We start from the raw sequence: 24,946 nt of genomic DNA on the forward strand, positions 1-24,946 counted from the left end.
CATACTGCCCTACTTTCAGATTAATCCCATGTCAGTATGACTGGGGCTGTAGATGCTTTTTATTCCTTTTAGAATGCATAATTAGTTTTAATGAAAACCATTCAGAATGCCAAAGGTATATAGAGAAAAGCTAAATATTTTTTCTTTGCAGGAAAGCATTACATTTTAACCATGCATCTGTTGGTAAACAGCCACCAAACTGACCTCCCCAAGCCTGTGGCAGTTTATCCTAGACCTTTACATTTATTGGAAATAGAACTTTAGACATCATGGTATTTAATAATTCTAGAGTATTTAAATATATGGAAGATACATATTCTAGAAATAAGTCAGTCCATTCTGTTGTTTGTTCATTTTTAATTCATAGTGTTCTTTAAACAAACAATTAATGTATTATTCTCTGACATCCTACACTAATTTAAAAAAACAATATCATGTCAGCGTTGTAAACTTTTTTGGCTCCCTGAAAGTGTAAAACTTAATTATCGAAAGCCAGGCATAGTTGAGGCCGGCACTATGCAAACTTCACCTCGGCCAGAGTATCTCAGTCCAGATCAGAATCATGTTTCACTACTGGAGTTTTTTCTTGAGTAGAGTTGCATGTGGGTCAAATTATAGCGAATAGTTTGGTTTTGTGATATAAATAAATCACTGTGGTCTAATGCACTGAAATCCCCCAACTGCATTTCATTTTTAATTTTGAAACCCCGTTCTTCTCAGCTGAAAATCCAATATACTAATCCACTGCGCCACCCAGCATCCCTGCCTTTCTTTAAACTTTGAAAAATCATTTATTTTCAGAAGCCCAACATTAGTGAAAAACATACCCACCAGCTTAGGCTATGGAGCAGCTCTTAATGCAAGCTTGCAGGTAAAAATGCTAAATTATTCTTTCCTTTCATGTATTCATTATGTTCTTGTGTGTGACATGCTTTATTTACTGTTATATTATGGAGAAGAACTACCCACATTTATGTTTATATGGGCATTGTGGTCATTCTTAATAGTTGGGTGTATCATCCAAGTAAGTTGTATTACCTAGCACTGCAAGAAGTACGGTTCTATTTCATGCTACTTTTGATGTGAAGAAGCAAGAAGGACACCCTGTGGCAAAATCTGGAACACTCAGTTTTGCTGCAAATGTTAGATTGATAGAAGCTTTTGCAAATGCATGTGGATGTGCATTAATATTTATCCAAGCTGTCATAAATGATTTCACATCATAGTGTTGGGGAACATGGTGCTCATGGCAAAAACTTTAAAGTTTAATTATAATATATGCATAAGAGGCAAATGTCAAGGACTTTTTTATTTTGAGTTAAGTTCTGGTCATTTTTAGAAGTATAGCAGCTGCCTACGTTACAAAGAATGCATTGTGTGGAAGGGTGCAGGGGCTAGTGTAATTCAAATTTAGAAACAGTTTGAAAACAGAATGCACTGGGCATGTCGTAGCATATCTGATAGTTCAACACATTTAATACAAATAGTTGACCAATAATGTAGATACGATTGTAACTAATGTGAAAATAATTGTAAATGGTACAAAAACTTCTGATCATTGTTTGCACTGTACAAAATGAGGTTCTGTGTGCATGTAAAACTGTTTTATAGATACACGGGCTAAAAATTCTATATCTTATTTATTTTGCTAGGCTGCACTGGCAGAGAGTAGTTTACCTTTGCTTAGTAACCCAGGATTGATAAATAACGCATCCAGTGGCTTACTGCAGGCAGTCCATGAAGATCTCAATGGTTCACTGGATCACATTGACAGTAATGGAAATAGCAGTCCGGGCTGCTCTCCTCAGCCTCACATGTAAGTGAGTGAGTGGTGTGTGGTGAGCAGAATGTTTAGAAAAAAATTATGCATTTCTTTGAAACTCCATATTACACTTTGAAACACAGGTAAGTAAAAGCTGAAACTATACAATTGAAAATTAAACATTAAAATGGATACTGAGACCCACTTGTTTATACCAGGTTCACTTACTGAATAGATACCATGCTTTAGGTCCCCACTATATGAATATTATTCAGTACCATTTTTACCTCACTACCAAGCATGTAATATGGGATGCTATGGAAAGATGTATCACTATGTGTGTGGTCATTGTCGCAGCTCTGTCTGTAAGCTACAGTAAGAATTTTCATGTTGGAAATGGAATTAGTTGTAATTTTCTCTACAATTACAAGTCTCTAAACCATTTATGAACTGTAGTGGAGATATTGCCCATTTATATAAACCGTAAAATGCAAAGCTTAACTCTTACCTACAGTTTACATAGAAGCTAGTAAAGTGTAACTTTTTGCCTGTCTTATAAATCAGTGTAATTACATATTCAACTTTAATTACTGGTGCGTCTGTATTGGCAAGGTTTATATGTTATATTTTATGCAAGACTACGATTCCTATTAATATTTAGCAGCTAACTATATCATTAATTACTCTAAAATCTTTCCCCTACCATCTTTTTAATGGAGCCGAGAGAGTGGAAGTATTAAAAATTGATGTATTGTGGATTTCAGAAATGAGTATGAAGCTTTAGAAATGCCTGGCCTTAATCAGTGGTGTCAAATGTAGAATTTTTGTTTACTAAATAGTAAAACATGTACCTTGAAGGTACTGTTTCCCAGGTTATTTATATAATAATTAGGAATATGATAGTTAAATAGACTTAGATTGAAGTTCATCATAGCATGATTTTTTAAATGTATACTGGAATATGTACAGTTACGTTCTCAGTTCTTCCTGTGTTTAAAGTAGCTGACCTGATTTCCCTTTCTCCATTGTTTTCTCTTTCACATTTTCATGTTTGTTTTAATCTCTAGTATAGTGCTGTTTAGCTATATTAGTAACTGAGACTAAGCTCTGTTTTTCTTCTGCTATATTATTTGACCTTTAATAGATTAAAAATTTGCTGGGGTTGGGGTTGTTCGGTTTTATTTTGACAGATTAATATATAATATATATTAATATATATATAATATTCTACGCAGTCATGTGGAAATGTTTATTACTATGTATCTAATTACTTTATTGAACATTTACTGCATCACCTTTGAGAGGGAAAAAGACACTGTGAACATTAATGAGTGTTATCAGGTTCCAAACCATTATTGTTTCAAAATGGAAAAATTTGTCTTTTAGAAGTGTCTTTAAATGTATTAAATAATACAAAAGCAGTAATAAAACTAGAAGAAGAAAGAACATGAATATATGCTCTTGAGAGTAACGCTACTCTAAAACAAGTAAAGTGAGCAATCAGACAAAAGTTTTTATATCCCAATGCTTTATGCTATCAGCCATGCAGTGGGTAGCTTGAGGCCTTTTACTTTTAGCAGTTCTCCTGAGTATGCTAATGCTCTCTTCCTGTATAAAATGCCAAGACAATAAAACTTTAAAGAGCAAACAAGAGTTAGATCATGTGTGTTAAAAACAGCTATTTTACAGAAAAGAATGACACTTGCTATTAGAGTTGGTTTGTAACCGTTTGGCAGACGTCTTTGCGTACAGTTGTGTATAGTTTGTATGTACACTGTGCAAAGATATCAGTGCATATCTATGGCTGGATGGATATGACTGTGTTGTATAGACATGGTCATGGCAAAAATATTACTTATTGTAGCTATTATTTAACTATAAAAAAGGCAAAAAAGAAACAAATGCTTTGAATTATGGTTATAAACACTAATTGTTCAAAATGCATTAATTTGTTTAAATGACGACAAGAGGGTCAAATCCTGAGCTCTGGAGTATTTGATTGCATCAGGACTATTCACAGGAAATCTTTTGAAAGTCGGCTTCTGCCCATCGGTCAGGACATACAGAATGAACAGATACAGGGATGGATTTAATCAAAAGGTCACAACTTTAGTACTTTAACACTGGGGAGGAGCACTATATGCTCACCCTCATGTCAGGCATTTAGCTGGGTCCAGTGTGGGCTTATAGGGCTCCCAACATATAACCAATAATCTGGAGTTATCTCTCAGATCACTTCTAAATCCTTTCGCCTCCCTCACACATGAAGGAGAGACAGATGTCCCCAAGGGGGACCTGAGTCTCCATAGACTTCATGTGTCCTTTTCTCCTATAGGAACAAGGTCTACCAGCAAAATCTCAGGTCTCACATACTTCTTAGCCTTTATCCTTATTGAATACTGTCTACTGGGGGCATCAGTAATGTTACACCCCCATCCCCACGTGTCTCCTTTTTTCTGGCGTCACTGAACAGAGTTATTTGGCAGCAGCTAATGGGGCAAGAGACTTTCAAAAAGCTCAGGAAGAATTTAAATAGATAAGAGGGAGGAGAGAACATGAGCCAATCAACCCAACTGGTCCCTCCCGCCCATCCAGTAGGAGGGGGATATGGAGGAGGGACCTACTTCTGCCTTACCAAGCATGGGCTCTTGCCTCCCTCCCCCGTCCCCTGCTTCCCTTCCTGTGTCTAACCCCTGCTGGACCAATTAACAATGCTTCCTGTTGATGCAGGGGTGGGTAGGCATTAGTTAAGAGAAGCAGGGGACAGAGAGTGGGGAGAAAAAAGACATCCAGGAAGGAAAAGAAAGAATTAAGAGAGTAAAAGAAAGGGAGAGAGTGCAGACTAACGGAAATTTAAAAACTCTCACTTCATACACAATTTATTTGATACAGCTTCCTAGTGTTTTAATTGGAAAATGCTAGATACAGAGACAATAGAAATTGCTATTTCACTGCCAAGAACATTCAATTATATTCAACTATAAATATGTTTACATGTTACATTCTGTAGTTGTATCAAATAAATATACTGTAGTGGAGCTCTTTATTTTTGTAGATTCATATTAATTGTTTTAATAGCCCAAATTAACCGTGTTATAAACACAATAAAACAGTGCCAGGTGTGTGTTCATCAACCAATATTTGTGTGCTTTGGGTATGCATATATTGGCAGACAAATGCAGTCTTTGTAGTTTGTAATTACTTATGTATGCTGTATTAGGGAATGGAGAAATTATTCTCTGGATCTGAACTTGCTCTCTCAGCTTTGGTTTTGAGTAGATCCAAAACCAGAAGGTCACACTTTCCAATTTGCCTTAGATAATGAGATGATATAATTTCAGTATTTGCAGGTTTCCTTATGCTTCCTAAGCAAAGAGAATACCTAAGAAACATTGCAAATGCTGAGGTAAGGTTATTTAGTTACCTAAGGCAACTGAAATGTTTTGCCGCATGACCACCATAGTTTCTCATTTTGGTCCAATGAAGGATTATGTAAATCCCATGGAAACAGCTGATCTGATCTGTAGTTTCTACTAGTTGGGGTCAATATTTCATGACAGCAGCTCACCAGATTTCAATAGCATTGAATCCAATCTTTACCCCTATTTAGCTTCAAACCCAGTCTCCAATGGATTACATGTGAACAGTGCCACTTAACATAAATCTTTTATATACTATAAAATATTTTGATAATACTCAGTGTGGATATGTGTCTGCTCTTCTAAAATTCCAGACACCTCTAATGCTTTCAATAATTACGTTTTTATTTAAATCAACATACCAAAGAATTGTTTCTTCCTTCTCTTCCCAAATGTGAAATTACTCTGCTTACAGGCCCATGATCAACAAATTTCAGATTTGCAAGGTAACAGGCTTTAAATTTTTTACCTTTTTACATATAAAAAAGCTATGGGTAACTCAATACTGAATTCTGCTTGTTTTGTGCCTTGAGCCAGGGTAATTTGCAAGGGGGAGAGCAAATATTTCTGTGGCAGGTTTATTTAGAAAAGAATGACTCCTCTTTGGACTTGCTCAACAGTTTGAATTTTAGACTAAGAGTATGTCTATACTGACAGCAGCAAAGTTGCCCTGTCAGATCGATCTATCTGGATCAATTGAGCGGTCAGTGAAGACCCGCTCAATCGATCCAGAAGTCGATGCTGGTAGACCACCCCCTCATGTGGCGTAGCGCTGCGTCAGTGGGAACGCGGTTCCCCTCGGCACAGTGCAGTGAAGACACTGCGCAGATGGGAAGCACAGCAGTTGACAGGAGTTACGCAAGTTTCTCTGCGTAGCTTGCGTAACTCCCATCGACTGCCACCGAATCGCCAGGTCAGTGTAGACCAGGGCTAAGGCTTGTGCATGTGGATTAGTGGGCATAGAGATGATGAGGTGGTCAAGGGTTTTTGATAGATATATGTATCATATAGCTCTACGCTTTCTCACGTAGATATAATAGCTTCCATACACTGTGTGTATTTGTTGGACATACTATTTATAATACTTACTGATACCCTGTGTGTCAAGAATATTTATCATGGTAGTATATGCATTTTATGTGTTTGTAAAAAAATATATTTTATGATATTTATTCAAGGAGAAAAGCATAGAAGTGAGAAAAATGGGCAGGGGAAGTTACCAGTTTTTTAACAGGAGCTAAACTAAAATGCAATTATGTGTATAAAATGACATATAAAGTAAGTACCCCTGAAGTTTTTGAAAGTCCCTGTAAACGGACCAATATACTGATGTGAAGAGCACAAGCATTGCTATTATTCAGACTCTGTATTGATTTTAATATGCAAAGATCTCTGCCATAACCCTGCAATGTTTTCTTATCATGGATAAAGGAATTTCACATTTGTGAACCATATTGCCATTGCCATTGTAGAAGGACAAATAAACACAGCAGACCAGTCTACTTACTTAGAAGAGGTAGTAAGCCACAATTTTATTAAACATCATTGAAAAAACAACTTATGGCATATGACATATGATCAATATACTGCATAGCAGAAAGGACTGAGGATGCAATCCTGACCCCCTTGAAGTCAATGGCAAAATTCCCATTGAATTCAGTGGGCAAGGATTTCATTCTGTGGCCCTGATCCCACATAAATGAACAGCTGTGTCCACTCTGATCACCACTGCCTTCAATGGAATCCACTCATCAGGGCCTCAGAACTATACTTGTGTAAAATTTTTCACACAAATAGTTTATTCACCAAAAAATGCAGTTTCAGTCTAACTTGAAATGAATTTGCTGAATAGTTTTAGCCAGAAAAAAAAATTCAGGTTAGAGTCACAAAGCAGCTGAAGAAGAAGCTGCTACTTTAGAGCTGGAATGTGAACATAGGTTTTTTCTCCCTTGAGGTGAGTGCGCTAACCACCAGGCTATAAGATATCCTGGGATGGTTTCTCTCAGTCTCTCCTGCTGAAGCTGTTCCACTGTATATAAAATATTTGAATATGAACTGGGCTGGTGAGAGAGAGAGTGAGACTGACTTTATAGCCTTTTTCTTTCCCTTTCCTTTTACTGAATTCTGTTCCTGACTTTCACTAATATAAATGAGAAGAGGTTCAGGCCATGTATGTATAACTGCAAAGGTGCAATAAAAACCCAAAATAAATGGAATTAAAACTAGCTGGATTTCAGGGACTCTGTTATGTTTAAAACTTTTTATAATATGTGAGGCAAGTAATAACAATGGACAGGACATGCAGTAATCAGGCACTGTAGCTACTGTTCATGCCCCAGGTGGCTTATGAAGCATAAAGAAGTCATATGCCTAGCCACCACAGCAATGTTTTCATATCAATAAAGCTGAGTATATTCTTGAGTGTAATATGAAATATAGACTGGGCACATTTTTGTGCAAATAACAGTTTATTGGTATTATTTTCCTCCAGCATTTATTATTTGCCAGAAGGTGAAGTAACATAGATCATTTAAAATCAACTAACACACAAACTAGACAACAAAAGAATGTAATACATACACATTTAATTCTTTTAGTTATTTAATTGTTTGCATGCTCAGTATTGTCAACCGCAAGCATTCAAAAATCATATGTTGGGCCAAAATTAATGAGATTATCAACATTCATCAGATTCTTTTTTTAAGTGTTCTTTTTATTTGTCTTTGGTTTTTGAGCCTTTGGGTTATATTTTATTCACATTTACAAGCTTTACTCCACAACCATGAGGGCTAGAAACCTATTTTTTATTTTAAATGAATGTTGAGAATCTCATGAAAAAAATGATTCAGGAATTGGAGTTTTTTACATAAACAGCAGTTATTGTGAGAGTTATGGTGTAACTATGAGAGCTGATAGCACTGCATATTCTTTATTCCCTCTGATCTCAATATTAGCGTTGAAACATCTGCATCTTTATGTTTGCAGTTAGAAGCTGAGGTCTTATATATCATTGTCAGAGCTCTCAAGTTCCTCAATTTCCCCCTAACTTGACACTACATCCTTTATAACGTGGCCAACGTCCTCCTCCTCAGATTTGGATGGGCTTGAAAGTCCCTTTGGAGCCAGTGAATACAGCTGCTTAATTGATTAGAGGGATCTTTACTGAGCCAACTTCATGCTCTTACTTCCCCTACCTCCATTAGAGGTAGTATTACCTGTTTAGTAATGCCTAGCAAGGAGCAAGAGAATGCAGCTGGAAATCGAACTCAGGTCTCTACCTGTTCCTATGTCTTTTCACTGGGTTGGCCACATCTCTGTGGCTTTATGTATCAGTACGCTGGTATGGTTCACTGTGAGTTCATGCCAGAAAACTTTGTACATCTGTTGGCCATGTGTACTTATGTTGGCCAATGTATCATGTCAAATGAAATTCCATTTAACTGTGTAGATTTGAGAGAAGAAGGAAAATTTCAAGTTGTAAAGTTGTCCATAGGAGTTTTAGAAAAACAATTTTAAAAAAATTAGTTACCAGGTGTTTAAGAAAAATTGAAAGACTGAAAAAATGCAGTTCCTGAATAAAAACGAGAGTCCCGTAGCACTTTAAAGACTAACAAATTTAATTTCTGCAGGCATAAGCTTTCGTGGGCTGTAACCCACTTCGTCAGAAAGCTTATGCCTGCTGAAATTAAATGTGTTAATCTTTAAGGTGCTACAGGACTCTCGTTGTTTTTGCTGTATACAGACTAACATGGCTGCCCCCCTGGAACTTTTCACCATGGAAGTTCCTGAATAGAGAATAATGAGTGGTTATGCCATTCTTCCAATTCCCACTACTGTCAGTTGAATAAGGCGGAAAGTTGATAAAGAATGATGGGAAATAAGTATCCTACCATTTGGGGTTTCATGGGAGGGAGTTGTCATCGCTCCCTCCGCTTCTCCCCCCCCCCCTCCCCAAGCACTGTTAAAGTGTTAATTCTTATGATGAGAACAATCCCATTGAATTAACAACCTGAATTCACTTATGAAAATAGTCTACTTCTTAAGAACAAATCCAGATTCTTGGAGCTAATGGGCGTAATATGAATAGGATTTTCTAGAATTTGAATCACTCATTTATCTTAAAATAGGAGAGTAGAAAACAAAAGTCAGGTGTTCTTAAAAAATGTATTCGTATAGGCTGTCCAGTAAACTACCGTGCCCATTTAACATTATACTAGTACCTTGTTGCATTTTAGGATTGGAATTATTTGCACACTCTTGTATGTACCCATACCTTTTTATCTCTCTTTACTGGGAAGGTTATGTTTGGGCCCTGTGAGGAAAGAGTAAGAAATGTTGCTGAAATGGAAGAGAATAACAATTGAAGCTGAGTTAAATTAGAAATATGAGCATACCCCAGTAGTGTCAGCTTTCCATCTCCTCCAATTCTGCCCTATGAAAGAAGAGGAGTTTTAGCTATGCACGGTTTCAGTCAAGCTTTCCCCTTTGTATTCTGCCATCATTCCCCACCCTAATCCTTTTACCTTTCCCACTTTTGCCCAGACTGGATCTTTTCTTTTTATAGTTCAATCTGCATAAACCTCAAAGTTTTAGTTTTTCAAACTTTTTTTTAACCTTTAAATTTTATTCCCAGAGGCAAATGTGATTATTCTGCTCTAAGATCATATCACTTTTGAGGTGCTTCAGTTTGAAAGCATTCCATTGTTAGGTCGTTCCCATATCTGATTATTCCAGTCTCCTACTGTTATGCTTTCACACCATTTACAGTAGGTTACCTATCATTCCAGTTTCAATCCCTTTCATTCCCTTGTTTCTTTAACTTCATAATATTCCAATCCCCCCATCTTCCATTTTTTATATCATTGCATTGTCCCATCTGATGATCCATCTGCATTTACTTTGGAGTCTTGCTCTGTTTCAGGAGACCTCTATGATGCAAGTCTCTCATTCACTGTATGAGACTTGATATAGAATATAAGAAAATAAACTATGGAAACACTTCAATTAACAGAGATGTATCAAGTTCTATTAAATAGGGGAGAAACATGTAATTGAGCCGATGAAGGCATAGGCAGAGCAGATCTCAAGATACCCATCTCATCAGAACCGTTTCACCTAATCACATAATATTTTAATGCCTGTTGAAAATTTCATTTCACATTCTTATCCATTAGCCTAGTAAAAGGTTGGAAAATAATGGGCAAATATGCTTCACGACAATAGACTATTGTATTTTTTTCCTTTATAGTTGATTTTAGTTTGAAATTGAAAGAATACCACCTAAAGAATTCATAGAATCTTAAAGTTTGTGGTTGACCTTTTATATCATCATATTCAAACACAGGATCTGTCTGTGAGCTTTTGAAATTATATTGGTTCTGTCTCCCACTACCAAGCATTTGAAAGTGTCATGCAAATCCAGTGAGTGCAGTGTTCCATCTTACTGTTTTCCTACCATTAAGTCTACTACTTTTGCTGATGTTTTGGATCGTGTTACAATAAGGAATCTTGGGAGCAATCACTGTGCATTCCTAAAGTTTTTACAGTGTAATACATTGTGGACACCACTGTAAAAAGTAAATAATAATCAAATTTTGATCATTAAAATAATTCTCTGTTCTACCTGTTATTGTTTATTACCTGTAATGTTTTCCTATAATTTCATATTCTCCTATTTACAATTTTTGTATTGTTGTATTTTATAGTTTATATCTATCCTCTAGTATGCTACTGCTCTGTTCATCAATTTTCTGATCTTTCTAGACCCATGCTCTTGTACTTTACAATCATTCCAGTCCTTTGACTTTTCCTATTTAGCTGTTTAAATGATACATCTCTTGCCCAGAATCAGCTGTTGCTGTTTCTTTTTTACATTACTCCAACCCCAGTTGTTGCACTTACACTATTCATTCTGCTTTCTCTTGACTAAAATATCACTCCAGAGATATAGTAGTTTGAGCTGCCTTAAACAGAAAAGTGTCAGATCCCCATAGCATGGATTGTAGAAGTGTGTAGGAACCTGTGGGGTTTTGCAGGATCTTTATAAAAGCAAAGTAGATGCTTTGCTGAAAACTTTGTGCTACTCCTGCTGTGAATTCTCAGCCTTTGGCCAAGGTTTTCATGTTTTTCACTAAATGGTTCTATATAGAAACATGCTATCTTTTAAGTTTATTATGTATATTATATGTTTAAAATATATATGTCTAAATATGCACACACACACTCTTCTGCAGTGCAGGTTTATAATTTTTCATAAATATAACCATAGGAGTTTCCTATCTTTTACAAGAGCACTAAAACTCAAGCAGTAATTTAGCTACTAAGGATTTCTTTCTTATTATACCAAAACTGCATAAACAATTTTGGTTTTATTAACCTTTGATGTTGGGCTTTATAATTGCAGTAATTTTAATAGTATAGGCCCAGATTCTTTAAAGTGGTCACTCTTTTTCTAGGCACAGTACAGTGAGTAAAAAAAATTGTCTACATTTTTATGCCATTATTGAATTGCAGACACAAGTATTAATAGTTACACAGCTCACTACATGTTTGTGCACACGAAAGCCGTCTCACTGGTAGGTTGCTGGCCATCTGATTGCTAATATTTATACTAACACCTAATAGAAGTGCACATTTTCACCCCGAAAAACAGACTGAGGTCCAGCTGAAAATCTAGGCAGTCATAATTTAGAAGGAATAATAAATTAATAATAATAATAATAATAATAATATTTCATTTTAGCACACGTCAAACTCTAGGCACTTCACAAATTATAAAAGCTGAAAACATTCATGTATAGTGTGATAAAGTCAGGCCAGAGGGCCTCAAAAGGGCATAGCAGGGCCAGTATGTAAGCCCAAGAATGCCAAAAGCCCTTTTTCCTGCAAGCAGAGGAGAGATGATTGTAGGGCGATTAGAGACACCTGGACTCAATGAAGGCTAGTCCAGGTGTACTTAAACACTGCTGTCCCTAAAGGGAGGGGAAGGGGAAGCACAAGCACAAGCACAGGAGAAGGAAGCTGCCAGAAAGCTTGTGGCAGCTGGAGGAGAAGCTTCCCCCAGGCTAGGAGACGATGCTTTTCTGCAGCCCGAGGAGCAGAGAGGGGGAAACCCTTGGCCCCAGCTGACAGGAGGAGCCCCAGCAAGGTACCTCCCTGGGGAGATGGGGTGACCGGTGACTCCCTGGCCCACTCCAAGGGGCAGAAGCATGGGAACCACTAGGGGGAAGTTGACTGTTTGCTACAATAGTTTTAATTCTTTAATAAATTTGTAGAACAACTTAGTCAAATTGACAAAAGCATGGAAAATTGTGGTGAAGTCTGTATCCAAAAGGAGAATGTACAACCTGCTTTTGAGGTGCAGGTGGGGAAAAAAAGTGCTTTCAGCTTCCAAGAGCAGCCCAGGATTTTAAAACAACATTTGGATTACTAACATGAAATGCAAATGCCTGATGTGCTACCTCAATTAGGGCTGCAGAGACAATATTCTTCAGCTTTTCTGTCAGCTTTTCTGACTGCTAATGACCAATCAGGATTATTAAACTCTTGGTTGTTTTGCACCAAAGCCAGTAGCCTTTGTCCAGCTCCAAGTTTCACATAGGCACTGGGTCACTCATTCCACTACACCAAAAAAGTACAGATTTGATGGAGAGTTAGAGACCGTGTTTTATGTATATTATCTCATGTCCTCTCACATACCTGTCCAGCAGCGTCAAATACACTTTGAATAGAAGGGGTAACAGAAGAGATACCATCAATTCCTTGTATGAGAGAACACTCAGGGTAGAAGAGCAATTGCTCAAAATTATCCTTTGGTATATCTCACAAACAACAATGTTTCTGTTGGGAAATAGGGACATTCCCAAACTCAATTATTCTCTCTCCTGTATTTTTCATTATATTCCATTATATCTTCACACTCTGTAACTTTGGCATCATCAGACACCTTTGCTGAAATCCTTGTTCATGCTTTTATTGTCCTATTTACTATTGCAACTGCGTTATCTATGTCCTTCTCAAGTGCCTGTTCCATGTGATGTGTTTAGCATGTGCATAACTTTTCTCAAATCATGACTACATCATCTTATCCACAGATAACTTGACTGTCTCTCCATTTCAGGATCCAGTACTGAATTAACCTCATTTGACTCTGTATGGACTTGCTGTAAGCTATCCCAGGGACATTATCTCCATGTACTCCCATTCTTTTCTCTATTCACCTAGCTCCAGAGTCTTGATGCATCCACACAGTTTTACTGCCGCTGCTATCAGAGGCTTCTCCTCTGCAGATCTCTTGTCTAAAACAGCCTATTACTCTTTGCCCTCTTTGACATGGACCAGCTAGAGCATCTCCCACCCATGGATGTAGTTAAAGACCAGGTTTTGACATGATCAGCTGTGGCCATTACTCTAGTCATTCCTTTCTGGAACTGAGAAGAAATGTTTTCCCTCACCTCCAGATTGGCCAAGGTGTGAGGGTTTTTTCACCTCCCCGCCATGGCCTGAGGGTTTAGGTGTGGTGAACATTAAACAGGACTTAAGCTACAGTGTCACAACTTAGTATATAAACAAGGGGCAGATGTCTAGTTCAGGTACCCTATAGGGAAGGGTTATGGTGATCAGATAAAAATGGATTGGTAAGGGATTTAAAGGAGATATTCTTTAAAGAAGTGGAAATGGGTGAGGTCAGGGCTCCTATGACTGCTATGGTAGGGAGCCAGCCCCCTTCTTTATAGACCTCATTAAATCATCATTTGAGGGGTGGGAGTGGCAAGGTCCCAGCAGCGTGTTGGCTCGGGACCAGGATGGGAGAGGGTCCCTCCCTGGGAATATGCAAATGATTATGGAATTACCTGCACTGTACTCTTATCTGCTGCATACTCCCTGACATTTAAGAATAAATTTGCAGCCTAGTTAAACCACATCCAATGACTCCTGTCCATCCTCTGCAAAGTAATGCACATTGGAAAACATAATCCCACCTATACATATAAAATGAAGGGGTCTAAATTAGTTATTATCACTCAAGAAAGAGAGCTTGGCATCAGTTTGGATAATTCTCTGAAAACATCCATTCATTATGCAGTGGCAGTCAAAAAAGCTAATAGAATGTTGGGAATCATTAGGAAAGGGATAGATAATAAGACAAAATATTGTCTTGCCTCTTTATAAATCCATGGTATGCCCACATCTTGAATACTGTGTGGAGATCTGGTCGCCCCACCTCAAAAAAGGTATATTGAATTTAGAAAAGGTACAGAAAAGGGCAACAAAAATGATTAGGGGTATGGAAAAGCTTCCATATGAGGAGAAATTGATAAAACTGGGACTTTTCAGCTGGGAAAAGATATTACTAAGGGGGGATATGATAGAGGTCTATAAAATCAAGACTGGTGTGGAGAAAGCAAATAAAGAAGTGTTATTTGCTCCTCCTCATAACACAAAAACTAGGGGTCACCAAATGAAATTAATAGGCAACAGGTTTAAAATGAACAAAATAAAGTATTTTTACACACAACGCACAGTCAACCTGTGGAACTCCTTGTCAAAAGATGTTGTGAAAGCCAAGACTACAATGGGGTCAAAAAAGAACTAGATAAGTTCATGGAGTATAGGTCCATCAATGGCTATTAGCCAGGATAGAAAGGGATTGCTGTTTGCCAGAAGCTGAGAATGACTGACAGGATGGATCACTTGATGATTACCTGTTCTGTTCATTCCCTCTGAGGCACCTGGGATTGGCCACTGTTGGAAGACAGGATACTGGGTTAGATAGACCATTGGTCTGACCCAGTATGGCCATTCTTATGTTCTGGCATAGCCAGACAACCTTCTCGTCATCTCAAATCTAGCTGAAAACCCATCTTTTCATTTTTGGTTTACTTCTTACTTTTCTCTCCTTCTGCTAATTTTTTTTTAAATTTAGACTTATGATTGTTTATTATTATTATTTATTATTGTAATATCTATGAGCCCCAGTCATGGGCCTGGAGTGCTAAAAGAACATGCAAATTAAATAATAGTTTTATTATTTAACTCTAAAAAAATATGATGGGGTGCAGGGTGCAGATTGTATGGAAGACAGTGTATATGCAAGTTTTATTTATTTATGTCACTACCTGTAAACAAAAGCAACAAACATATTTTAAATAGTAATTAGGTTATTACTGAGGTGCTTGACACACTTACCTGCCCTTGTTGGACTCGCCTTTGCTTTTACTTTATTTGCAATAAAATGGGTTACTGATAACAAAGAAATATATTAATACAAGAACCCATCATAATATATATATTATGTACTGTTATTACATTTGTATATTTATTAATACAGTCCAAGTCTTCCAAGGGGTGGACACAGTTTTGTGCCAGAGCATTTGAGTTGCAATAAATATGATTTAGAACATACATTTTGTTCTTTCATACTCAGGCAGCTATTTACAAACCATAATGCTATAATGTACAGTGTATTGTACTGTAATGCTTCATTCAAGATGTTTGAACAAATACCTCTGCAGCTGGCCTCATGGGAAAGTCTTGTAGAGCTGTCAATATGGCTGTGTTCTTTGCTCTCCAAATCTAAATCTTCTGCTGACAAACTTTCAATATGGTGAGTTTTCTTTTGTATTCTGTTTCTCACTAGAGACTAGGTTGAGATTGGGTGCATGTACTTTAGTGGCCTTTACCATGTTCTGCTCAACTCTGCTGGAGCAGAACATGAAGTTCATATGTAAATATTTTTAAGCACGTTTCTTTTACGTTTGAATAAACCCGAGCCCTACAGAAATATATATATATTTAATATCAAATTCTAGTAATGGGACAAGTTAGGGCTCAAATATTCCCAGCCCTGAACAGGTCCATGAGGATGAAAGGAGCCTTCTACACTCCACAATTCCCTGCCATATGCAAGGCACAATTCCATATAAGAGGACAGGTGCTGCTCTCTATTTGCATTGTCACACTAGCTATCCATTAAGTGGCAAATTGAGGGCAGGGCCACTCTCTGGTCTTGCACTAGCCATCAGAGCTGTTTGGATGCAGGTGGAAATGTGTGTTTTACTCATTGAAAGACTGACTGAGCAACTTATTTACTCAGAATTCCTCTTGGGAGCTCCTCTTGCAGCCCTTCCACGTTCTGTCCCTTGAGAAATCTGAGGGTTATATTTAGCACTTATATAGCCCTTTTAATCTTCAAATCACTTTACAAACATTAACTCACCAACTCTCAAAAACCCCTTATTATCATTGTCCCTGCTACATGGATATGGAATATGAAGCATGATGAGAAACAAAGATGGAAGTTTTGATGTGTCTTAAGTCTAGATAAAAAGCCGTTGTGTGAGCCAAAATTAAAACTTGTGAATTCCTACATCCCAGACCTAGATTGAGCATTCTAGACCATGTCTCAGTTTCAAATTTTAGCCATACAACAATGTAAAGGAGACTCCAGCTGTGCAGAGTGACAGCCATAGTTCTGAGGGCTCAGTTAGTGTTGTAACTATTGCTGATCAGAAAACAGACTGTATGTTCTGTGGGAAATTCCAACATTTTGGTATTTGTTTTTATTATGAATCAGAATGAAAAGTTGAAATGTAAATATTACCCATGAAAGGAAATTTCTGAACTATTTTGCATGGGAAATTTTGAAACAACCTTATCTCAGGTCCTTTATTGGTTTGACTTTTATGTTTTATATTATGTTATAAATTATAACATAAAAGTCTAAATAAAATGTTCCAGCTTTATTGAAACAAAGAAACAAAAAATTACAATCTTTTTGAAGTGAAGCATTTTGATCATTTCCCTTCAAATATTTCCACAAAGTCAATATGTTCCTGCAGAACATTTCAGTTTTGTCATATCAACATTTTTTGACAGAAAACTGTTGCATTGGAAATTTTTCAATCTGTTCCACTCATAACTTTCATGTTCTTCTTCGAGTGATTGCTCATGTCCATTCCATTATAGGTGAGTGCATGCCACCATGCACGGTTCCCGGAACTTTTTTCCCCTTAGCAGATCCCATAGGGCCGGCTCTGGTGCCCCCTGGAGTCTCACGCGCATGCCGCGGTATATGAGGCACTGCCGGCCCTACGTCCCCTCAGTTCCTTCTTTCCGCCCGTGACGGTTGCTGGAACTAGCCTTGCTCTCTGCAAGTACTATTCCCCTTGTTTGAACTGTTCTTATTCTAAGTAGTTTAGTTAGTTTTAAGTAGTTTTTAAGTAGTGTTAAGTGTAGTTAGATAAGGAGTCCCTGAGAGACTTAGAGCGGCCATGCCATGCCCCGGTTGCCTGGATTTAAGCCTGTGCCTCCTGCGGGAAGGCTTTCCCGCTCAGCAACCACCACGATTGGTGCCTTAAGTGCCTGGGGGAAGAGCACAGGAAAGACAAATGTAAGATATGCAGGGTTTTTAAACCGCGGACTCAGAAGGACCAAGAGATGCGGTTAAAAGCCCTGTTTATGGAGGCAGCGCTCTGCCCGGCATCCGAGCCATCCCACTCCACCTCGGCACCGAGCGTCATGTCAGTGCAGAGTGCACCGCCGGCACCGGGCTCGACTCGGCACTGAGCAACATCCCCTGTGCCGAAGAAGAAAGACAGCACGCATAGCACAGACATTCCCCTGCACAGTCAGTATAGGCAGGGTCGAGTGCAGATATGCACCGGCCATAGCCCATCGAGTCTTCTCCAATGCCTGCATCTCCAAGCAGGGAGCCTCCCCCCAACTTCTGGAAGTGGGAGAGTGCCCTTGCCGATGCCATCAACACTGGAGGCTTTTCAGGCGGCAAGAGCCTTGTTGGCCATGCCTATACCACCTCCGCCCCCCCCCTCCACCAAGGGAGAAGGGGCCGGTGTTCCGGGACAAGCCCGCGTTGGGTCCCCCCGAAGGGCAGTGGAGATTTCTGGTATGGGGAGGAAGATCTCCCGCCAGACAGCCACCGGGGATAGAGCGAGGACGCTCCCCCAGCAGTCGCTCCAGGTCAGCAGCATTGAGCCGGTCTGCTTCAACTCAGGATGCGGAGTCTCCCTCTTGGCGCTGACGTCAGTCCCCGGCTCCGGAGGCAGCGCATGCCAAGAGGCAAAACTGGTCAGGGTCCTCCAGGCGGTGCTCAGAGACCTGCTCCAGATCCCTGGCACTGAGGAGTTCGCCCACACCGAGGCGGCGCAGAACCCGGTCACCATACAAAGACCCCGCACCGCGCAGTCCCCGACATGGAGCCCAGTCGCCGGAGTGAGGCTCAGCCTCGCGGAGTTCGGAGCGGCACCGGTCTCGATCACGAAAGGGTAAGCGGCACCGCAAGTCATCAGTGCCGAGACGATACTCCAGTACCTTGAGCTCCTCGGAGCGCACCTCTACTCGCCAGCACCATTCACGGTGACGGAGGCGGTACTCGTCATCCTCCAGGTCGGAGGCATAGAGAGGATGGTCCCCAGCACTGGGCGGCACCCGGACTGAGGCCATGCACACCACCACAGGCCTAGTGGCTCGGGGTCCCACAGGGGGGACAGTCGTCGGGACAGCTGATGCCCCCACAAGGCACAGTCAGCCCCAAATTTGCCCTAAGGGCAATGGCTGCAGCAATGGCCACAGCAATGGCCTTATTGGGCCTCATGGGGCATCCAGATGGGACAGGGGCCACTATCCATCCTGTCAGCGGGGGTTCGATCTGTGCCTCTGGCTCAGGAGAAAGCCCATAGATACCACTCCTCGGATGAGGAGTTGGACCAACAGAGTGACCCTCTATGAGTGCATCCCTTCGTCAGCTGAGGGAACACCTGCAGGACGCACCTCGGCAGTCCTCTTCCTCCACACCGGATGAGGCAGTCTCCCGGGACCACTGGAGGATTTCAGGGCGCAACAGGAGCTGCTCAAGAAGGTGGCTTCTAACTTGGGGCTGGAGGTGAAGGAGTTAGAGGAGGCCAATGATACCCTCTTCAATGTGCTAGCAGCAGCTGCCCCAGCGAGGGTGGCCTTACCAGTCCACGATAGGGTCCTCAAAATTGTAAAGGCCCTGTGGCAAACCCCTTCCTCGGTTGCCCCTACGTCAAAGGTGGCCAAGAAAAAGTATTATGTCCCGGCCCAAGGGTTCGAGTATTTGTTCACTCACCCGGCCCCGGGAACCCTGGTGGTAGACGCAGCCAACCAGCAGGACAGGCAAGGTCAGCCAGGTTCCACTCCCAAGAACGAAGACAGCAAAAAGCCAAATTTGTTTGGGAGAAAAATTTATTCAACAGCAGACCTGCAGTTCAGGATTGCCAACCATCAGGCCTTCTTGGGTAGATAGAATTTTAACTTGTGTGATTCCCTCAGGCGGTTTGCTGAGGTCCTGCCCCAGGACGAGGCCGCAGACTTTACCACCATCCTGGATGAAGGAATCACGGTGGCTAGAGCAGCGCTCCAGACATCCAGTGACGCTGCTGACTCAGCGGGCAGAGCCATAACCTCTGCCATTGCCATGAGAAGGTGCTGCAATCCTCGGGCCTGTCCCAGGAAGTGCAGCAATCAATTCAGGACCTCCCCTTCAATGGGTCTGCCCTATTCTCCGATCAGACCAATGCAAAGCTGCACGGACTGAAGGACTCCAGGGCCACACTTCGCTCCCTGGGCCTGTATACGCCCAAGGCTTCCAGGTGGCAGTCATGGCCGCAGACGCCGCAGTAGCCAAGGATTCCATCTAGGTCCTTTTGACCATATAGAAATAGGGACAGGAATACGGGGTTCAGAAGTAGAAATCAATCCCCCAGCTCATCCTCAGCTCCCCAACAGGGGCCCCCCAGGGGGTCGGACAACAGTTAAATAGTTTACTCCTATCCCACCCAACAATCCTCTCCCTACGTCCCTTTTCAAGGACCCCTCTCACTTCAGGTGTCTATGCTCCCCAGCCACAGGCGTTTCTCGATCTCATGGTGGCTGGCTCCCACTACCAGCTCATAGCCCTGCCCTTTGGCCTACCCGTGGTTCCAAGGGAGTTCACTGAGTGCATGTCAATGCCCCACGGCATCAGCCAGGCGCTGCCCACAGCTGTTAGACCACATGGCGGCCTGCACGCACGTAGTGAGACTAGCTCGCCTAAAGCTCAGACTGCTTCAGGCATGGTTGACCTCGGTATATGGGCCAACCATTGGACCGGGTGGTCACAGTTCCCCCGCCCATCCTAGCCTCCCTAGACTGGTGGCGGACTCCCCGGGCAATGATGGAAGCTGTTCCGTTTGAGGAACTGGTCCCGTCGGTCACCCTAATTTCTGTCGCTTCCAGATATAGGATGAGGAGCCCACATCAGCGCCAACCCAGGCAATCAGGGACTCTGCTCAGGGGAGGAGAAGCTCCTGCACAGCAATGTGAAGGAGCTGAGGGCCATTCACCTAGCATATAACGTGTCCCTCCGGTTCCCGACAGCCAGAGTGGTGCAGGTGCTGACGGACAACACCGCAGCCATGGTTTACATAGACAGGCAGAGGAGAGAGTGCCCCTCGGACCTCTGCAACGACTCCCGAAAGTGAGGAACGATGAGGGGCAGATAGTCTCAGCAAGTCGTTCCTACCCCGCCACGACTGGTCGTTGCACCCAGAGGTGGTGGCAATGATCTTCCAGAAGGGGGGGTATTCCCCAACTGGACCTATTCGCGTTGGCCTGGAATGCGAAGTGTATGAGGTTCCGTTCGCTCTGGGGTAATGTGACTGGGTCGATTTCCGATGCATTCCTCATGAACTGTTGCACCCAGACCTGGACCCCCTGCACCTCAGTGCCCTGGAGGCCCTGTGGCTGACAGAAGGAGAGAGAGCCTGCTCAGTGCAGGCCCAACAACTCCTGCTTGGCAGCAGGAAACCTTCTACACAGGTCGTGTATCGAGTTAAGTGGAAACAGTTTACCTCTTAGGCGGAGTCTGGGGCAGTCTGCCCAGCCTATCGCCATAACAGGCGACCCTGGAGTACCTGCTCCAGCTAAAGCTCCAGAGTCTGGCACTGGCCTCACTGAAGGTTCACCTGGCAGCCATTTCGGCCTTCCATCAGCAGCTAGAGGGGAGACCGCTGTTCTCCCACCCCATGTTGGTCAGGTTCCTCAAGGGGGTGGAGAGGCTTTACCCGCAGGTCTGTGACCCGGGCCGCCCTGGGATCTCAATCGGGTCCTCCCGAGACGCACGGGCCCCCCCTTTGAACCCATGGCTTCATGCCCCCTGCTCATGCCTTCAGGGAAGGTAGCCTTCCTGGTGGCCATTACCTCAGCTAGGAGGGTCTCCGAGATTGGGGCCTTGACCTCGGAGCCCCCTTATACAGTATTCTATAAGGATAAGGTGCAGTTGAGGCTGCATCCAACCTTCCTGCCCGAGGTGGTTTCCTATTTTCATTGTAATCAAGATAATTTTCTCCCCGTGTTTTTCCCAAACCACACGGTTTGGAGGAGGAGAGGAGATGGCATCTCCTTACAGATTACATTATGCATCAAATTCTGCGACTAGCAGGCGAGGGTGTCCCTTCCAAGAACCATCACAGTGCACTCAACCAGAGCTCAAACGCCATCACCCAGCAGGTGACAGAGGACGTGGGATGCGGCAGAGCCGGGCTGCTCACCGGTAACTCCTACCCACCTCCAAGGTATAGCTTGTTAGTCACCTATAATGGAATGGACATGAGCAGTCACTCGAAGAAGAAAACAAGGTTACTTACCAGTAACTGATGTTCTTCGAGATGTGTTGCTCATGTCCATTCCACAACCCACCCCCTGTCCCCGCTGCCGGAGTTGGCAGAAAGAAGGGACTGAGGGGGCATAGGGCCGGCAGAGCCTTATATACTGTGGCATGTGCGCGGGACTCCAGGGGGCACCAGAGCCGGCCCCACGGGATCTGCTCAGGGGAAAAAAGTTCCGGGAACCGTGCACAGTGGCATGCACTCACCTATAATGGAATGGACATGAGCAACAGATCTTGAAGAACATCAGTTACTGGTAAGTAACCTTGTTTTACTTAATCCCCTCATTGCTCACCTCTGCTGGAGCAGAACATGGAGTTCCTTTAAATTACAAATGGAAAAATAATGGAGACTGAATTATAAACCCTGGAAAAATGGGATTTGTGCTGGAATTATTGACAAAAATAGTTCACTATAGCAAATTATACTGCAAATATCTATATGATCAGTCATATATTTTTCCAACACAGCAGATCCCTTATAAAATTATAAAAGCTTTCAGTAGGGATGTAGAAAATCTTTGTATCTCCTGTATGAACATTATGTAATATGAAAATGCACACAGAGTAAGTCGCAATAAAAACAGAACAATGAATGGGTTAATGTATTATGTTTCTAAGCATCAAGTCTATTTAAAAAAAATGTATACAGCAATCTAAATTCTCCCTTGACCTTCCTTGTTGCTCCATTTACTACTCCATCTTAACTCCTCCTTTTTCTCCAAGCTATTTAAATTCATTCACTACTCCCACTGTGTTGACTTTCACTGTTTTAATTATCTCTTGGTACTGACCCATCCATTAAACTTCAACTGCTCTAAGGTCAATGACTTCCACCTCACCAAAATCCAAAGGCCTTTTCTCTTTGCCGTCTCTCTACTCTTTTCATTACAGTTGATCCTTGCTTTTTGTAAACATTTTCTCTTCATCTGTGCTTTGGTGATTTTGCTTTTACTTAAACTCCTTCAGCATCTTTCAATTCAGAGTACTCCCTTCACACACTGTTGTTGAGCTCCTCAGGGCTTGTGTCATAGATCCCATTGCTTAAGCTTGGGCTATTATCCCTAAACCTCAAGGATCTGCAAAACATTGCTTCCACATTTATCTCTGACTTTATTCCCTGCTATTCCCCTTCCACTCTTCTTCCTCTGCCCAAACTTTGTTTCTAACCACTCTCTGAATTTGTTTCTCCACACTATCTTCACCCCTTCTTCCATGCTGCCCTGTATCCTTGAAATAGGTTTTGCATGCCAGGTGATGACCTTCCTTATTCAGATCACTTCTCAAGACTCACTTCTACTACTAGGACTGAAATCCTTTATATCTGTAGCTACGTAAACATTTTTAAAAGTCTCTAACATGAAATCCAATTTGCCAACTGCTTCTAGTTCCCGCTTACAATAGCTATGGTACCAGTTATGCTATTTTCCTTCTCTTGTTATTGTTAATAATAATATTATTAAACATTTATATTGTGGTAGTGCCTAAAGGCACAACCTGGTTGGGCCCCATTATGCTCGGCATTGTACAGACACAATAAATGACCTCTTGTGTCTCACTGTCCGCTCCCTGTTTGTTTTGGTCCAATTTAAGATTTTAAACTCCCTGAGATAGTAGCCTTGTTTTGTGTTTTCGACTGTATAGCATCATGCCCAACTAGAGTTCTAGGGTTTATTATTATAGAAGTTATAATAAACTGTACTAATGGCATCCTAATTATAGATACCTCTATATTATTATCTGAGAACTAGAATAAGTTGTGGGCCACAAATATGTGGATGTAAATTGACTGTAGCACTAAAAAGATTGCCAGCTGTTCAGCTCAGGGACTTTCTCTTCATATATATTTGCACAGTGGCTGTGGGAGCTCCTGCACTACAAATAAATAATAACAATTAATAATAAAATATAAAATCCATTAGTAAAGTTGAAACTTCTGTGAGTGACAGTATTGAAACATAATGTTGAGACAGCAGAGCATGTATAATAGCTAAGCTATAGGCAAGAAGAACAGAGGCAGAGAACTGTGTTTGATACAAATATAGGGCAGATGGAGAACCAAAGTATGTGGGACAGAGTGTCCAACATAACTTATCTTGAAATTTTCCATTTCAACAGATAATGGGATTTGCTGGAACTCAGGAGCTAGAGGGTTAGATTCTGGTTTCTGTGCAATGTATTTATACTGCCCAATGGCATGAAGGAGCGATATTGTTGGTGGAGTCCCCCTGAACATTAGGGGTTCCCTAGGCCATGTAGAGCCAATATAGGTTAGATGACTATCTCAGGAGATGGTAGGGGCAAAGCCAGAGTATGCTGCGCTCTGGCTTCTCTTGGATGCCAGAACAACTCTTAAGGGGTGATTGCAACAAAGCGTAGGTCAGAGCAGCCATCACTGACACCACTTTAGCTTACATGAATGGTGGGCAAGCCACATGATGGCTCCAAAATACAGGGCAGCATGCAGGTGCTGGGAGTAACAGAACATCTGGCCTACAGCATCTAATCTACAACCCCAAATAGCATGGAGCTATTTAGTTATTGCTGCTTGGGATTTTTTAAGATAGTTAAAATAACATATGAGCACCGATATCCCTTATACATTTTTACTCCAGTGTAGTGACAGGTAACATTCTTAGAATTCATGTACACTATTAATCCTACTAAGTTATTTGCCGCAATAACATATTGTGACAGTGAGCTCCTCAGGTTACTGATGAATTTTTAAAGTTCTCTTTTGCATTGGGTGTGCACCTTTGTATTATTAGAAGAAATTAATAGTGAGATGATTGTAGTGACAGAAGTATTGTGCAAGATGCTGTATTAAATTGGATGTTCTTATGTTATGAGAAACGATAAATAAGTTTGTCCATTTGACTTTTTCTACACATTACCTCTTTTGCATTACTCTGTCTTTCTGCCTCTTATTCATCTTCTCTCTCAGGCCCTGTTCTTGCTGCCATTGACTTCAGTGGTAGCAAGATTATCCTCAAACAAGACAGCCCTAACGTATTTAATATTTCCCCACGTGGATGTATTTACCATGTCTTTAATCATTTTTGTTATCTCTTTCTGGTTCCT

At 41.2% G+C, this 24,946-nt stretch overlaps 1 protein-coding gene across 1 annotated transcript in view; it reads left to right on the forward strand.

The window, feature by feature from the left end:
- The window catches only part of FOXP2 (forkhead box P2), a 608,458-nt gene that overhangs the window by 565,661 nt on the left and 17,851 nt on the right, over positions 1-24,946 (forward strand). The window contains exons 17-18 of the mRNA XM_067564236.1: positions 802-871; positions 1,653-1,816. Coding sequence (XP_067420337.1) covers positions 802-871; positions 1,653-1,816 — 234 coding nt within the window. The remainder of the gene's footprint in view (positions 1-801; positions 872-1,652; positions 1,817-24,946) is intronic.

The sequence above is a fragment of the Emydura macquarii genome, unplaced genomic scaffold (genome assembly GCF_026122565.2).
Source record: "Emydura macquarii macquarii isolate MOO-44397 ecotype Brisbane River unplaced genomic scaffold, CSIRO-AGI_Emac_v2 contig_2636, whole genome shotgun sequence".
NCBI lineage: Eukaryota > Metazoa > Chordata > Testudines > Chelidae > Emydura > Emydura macquarii.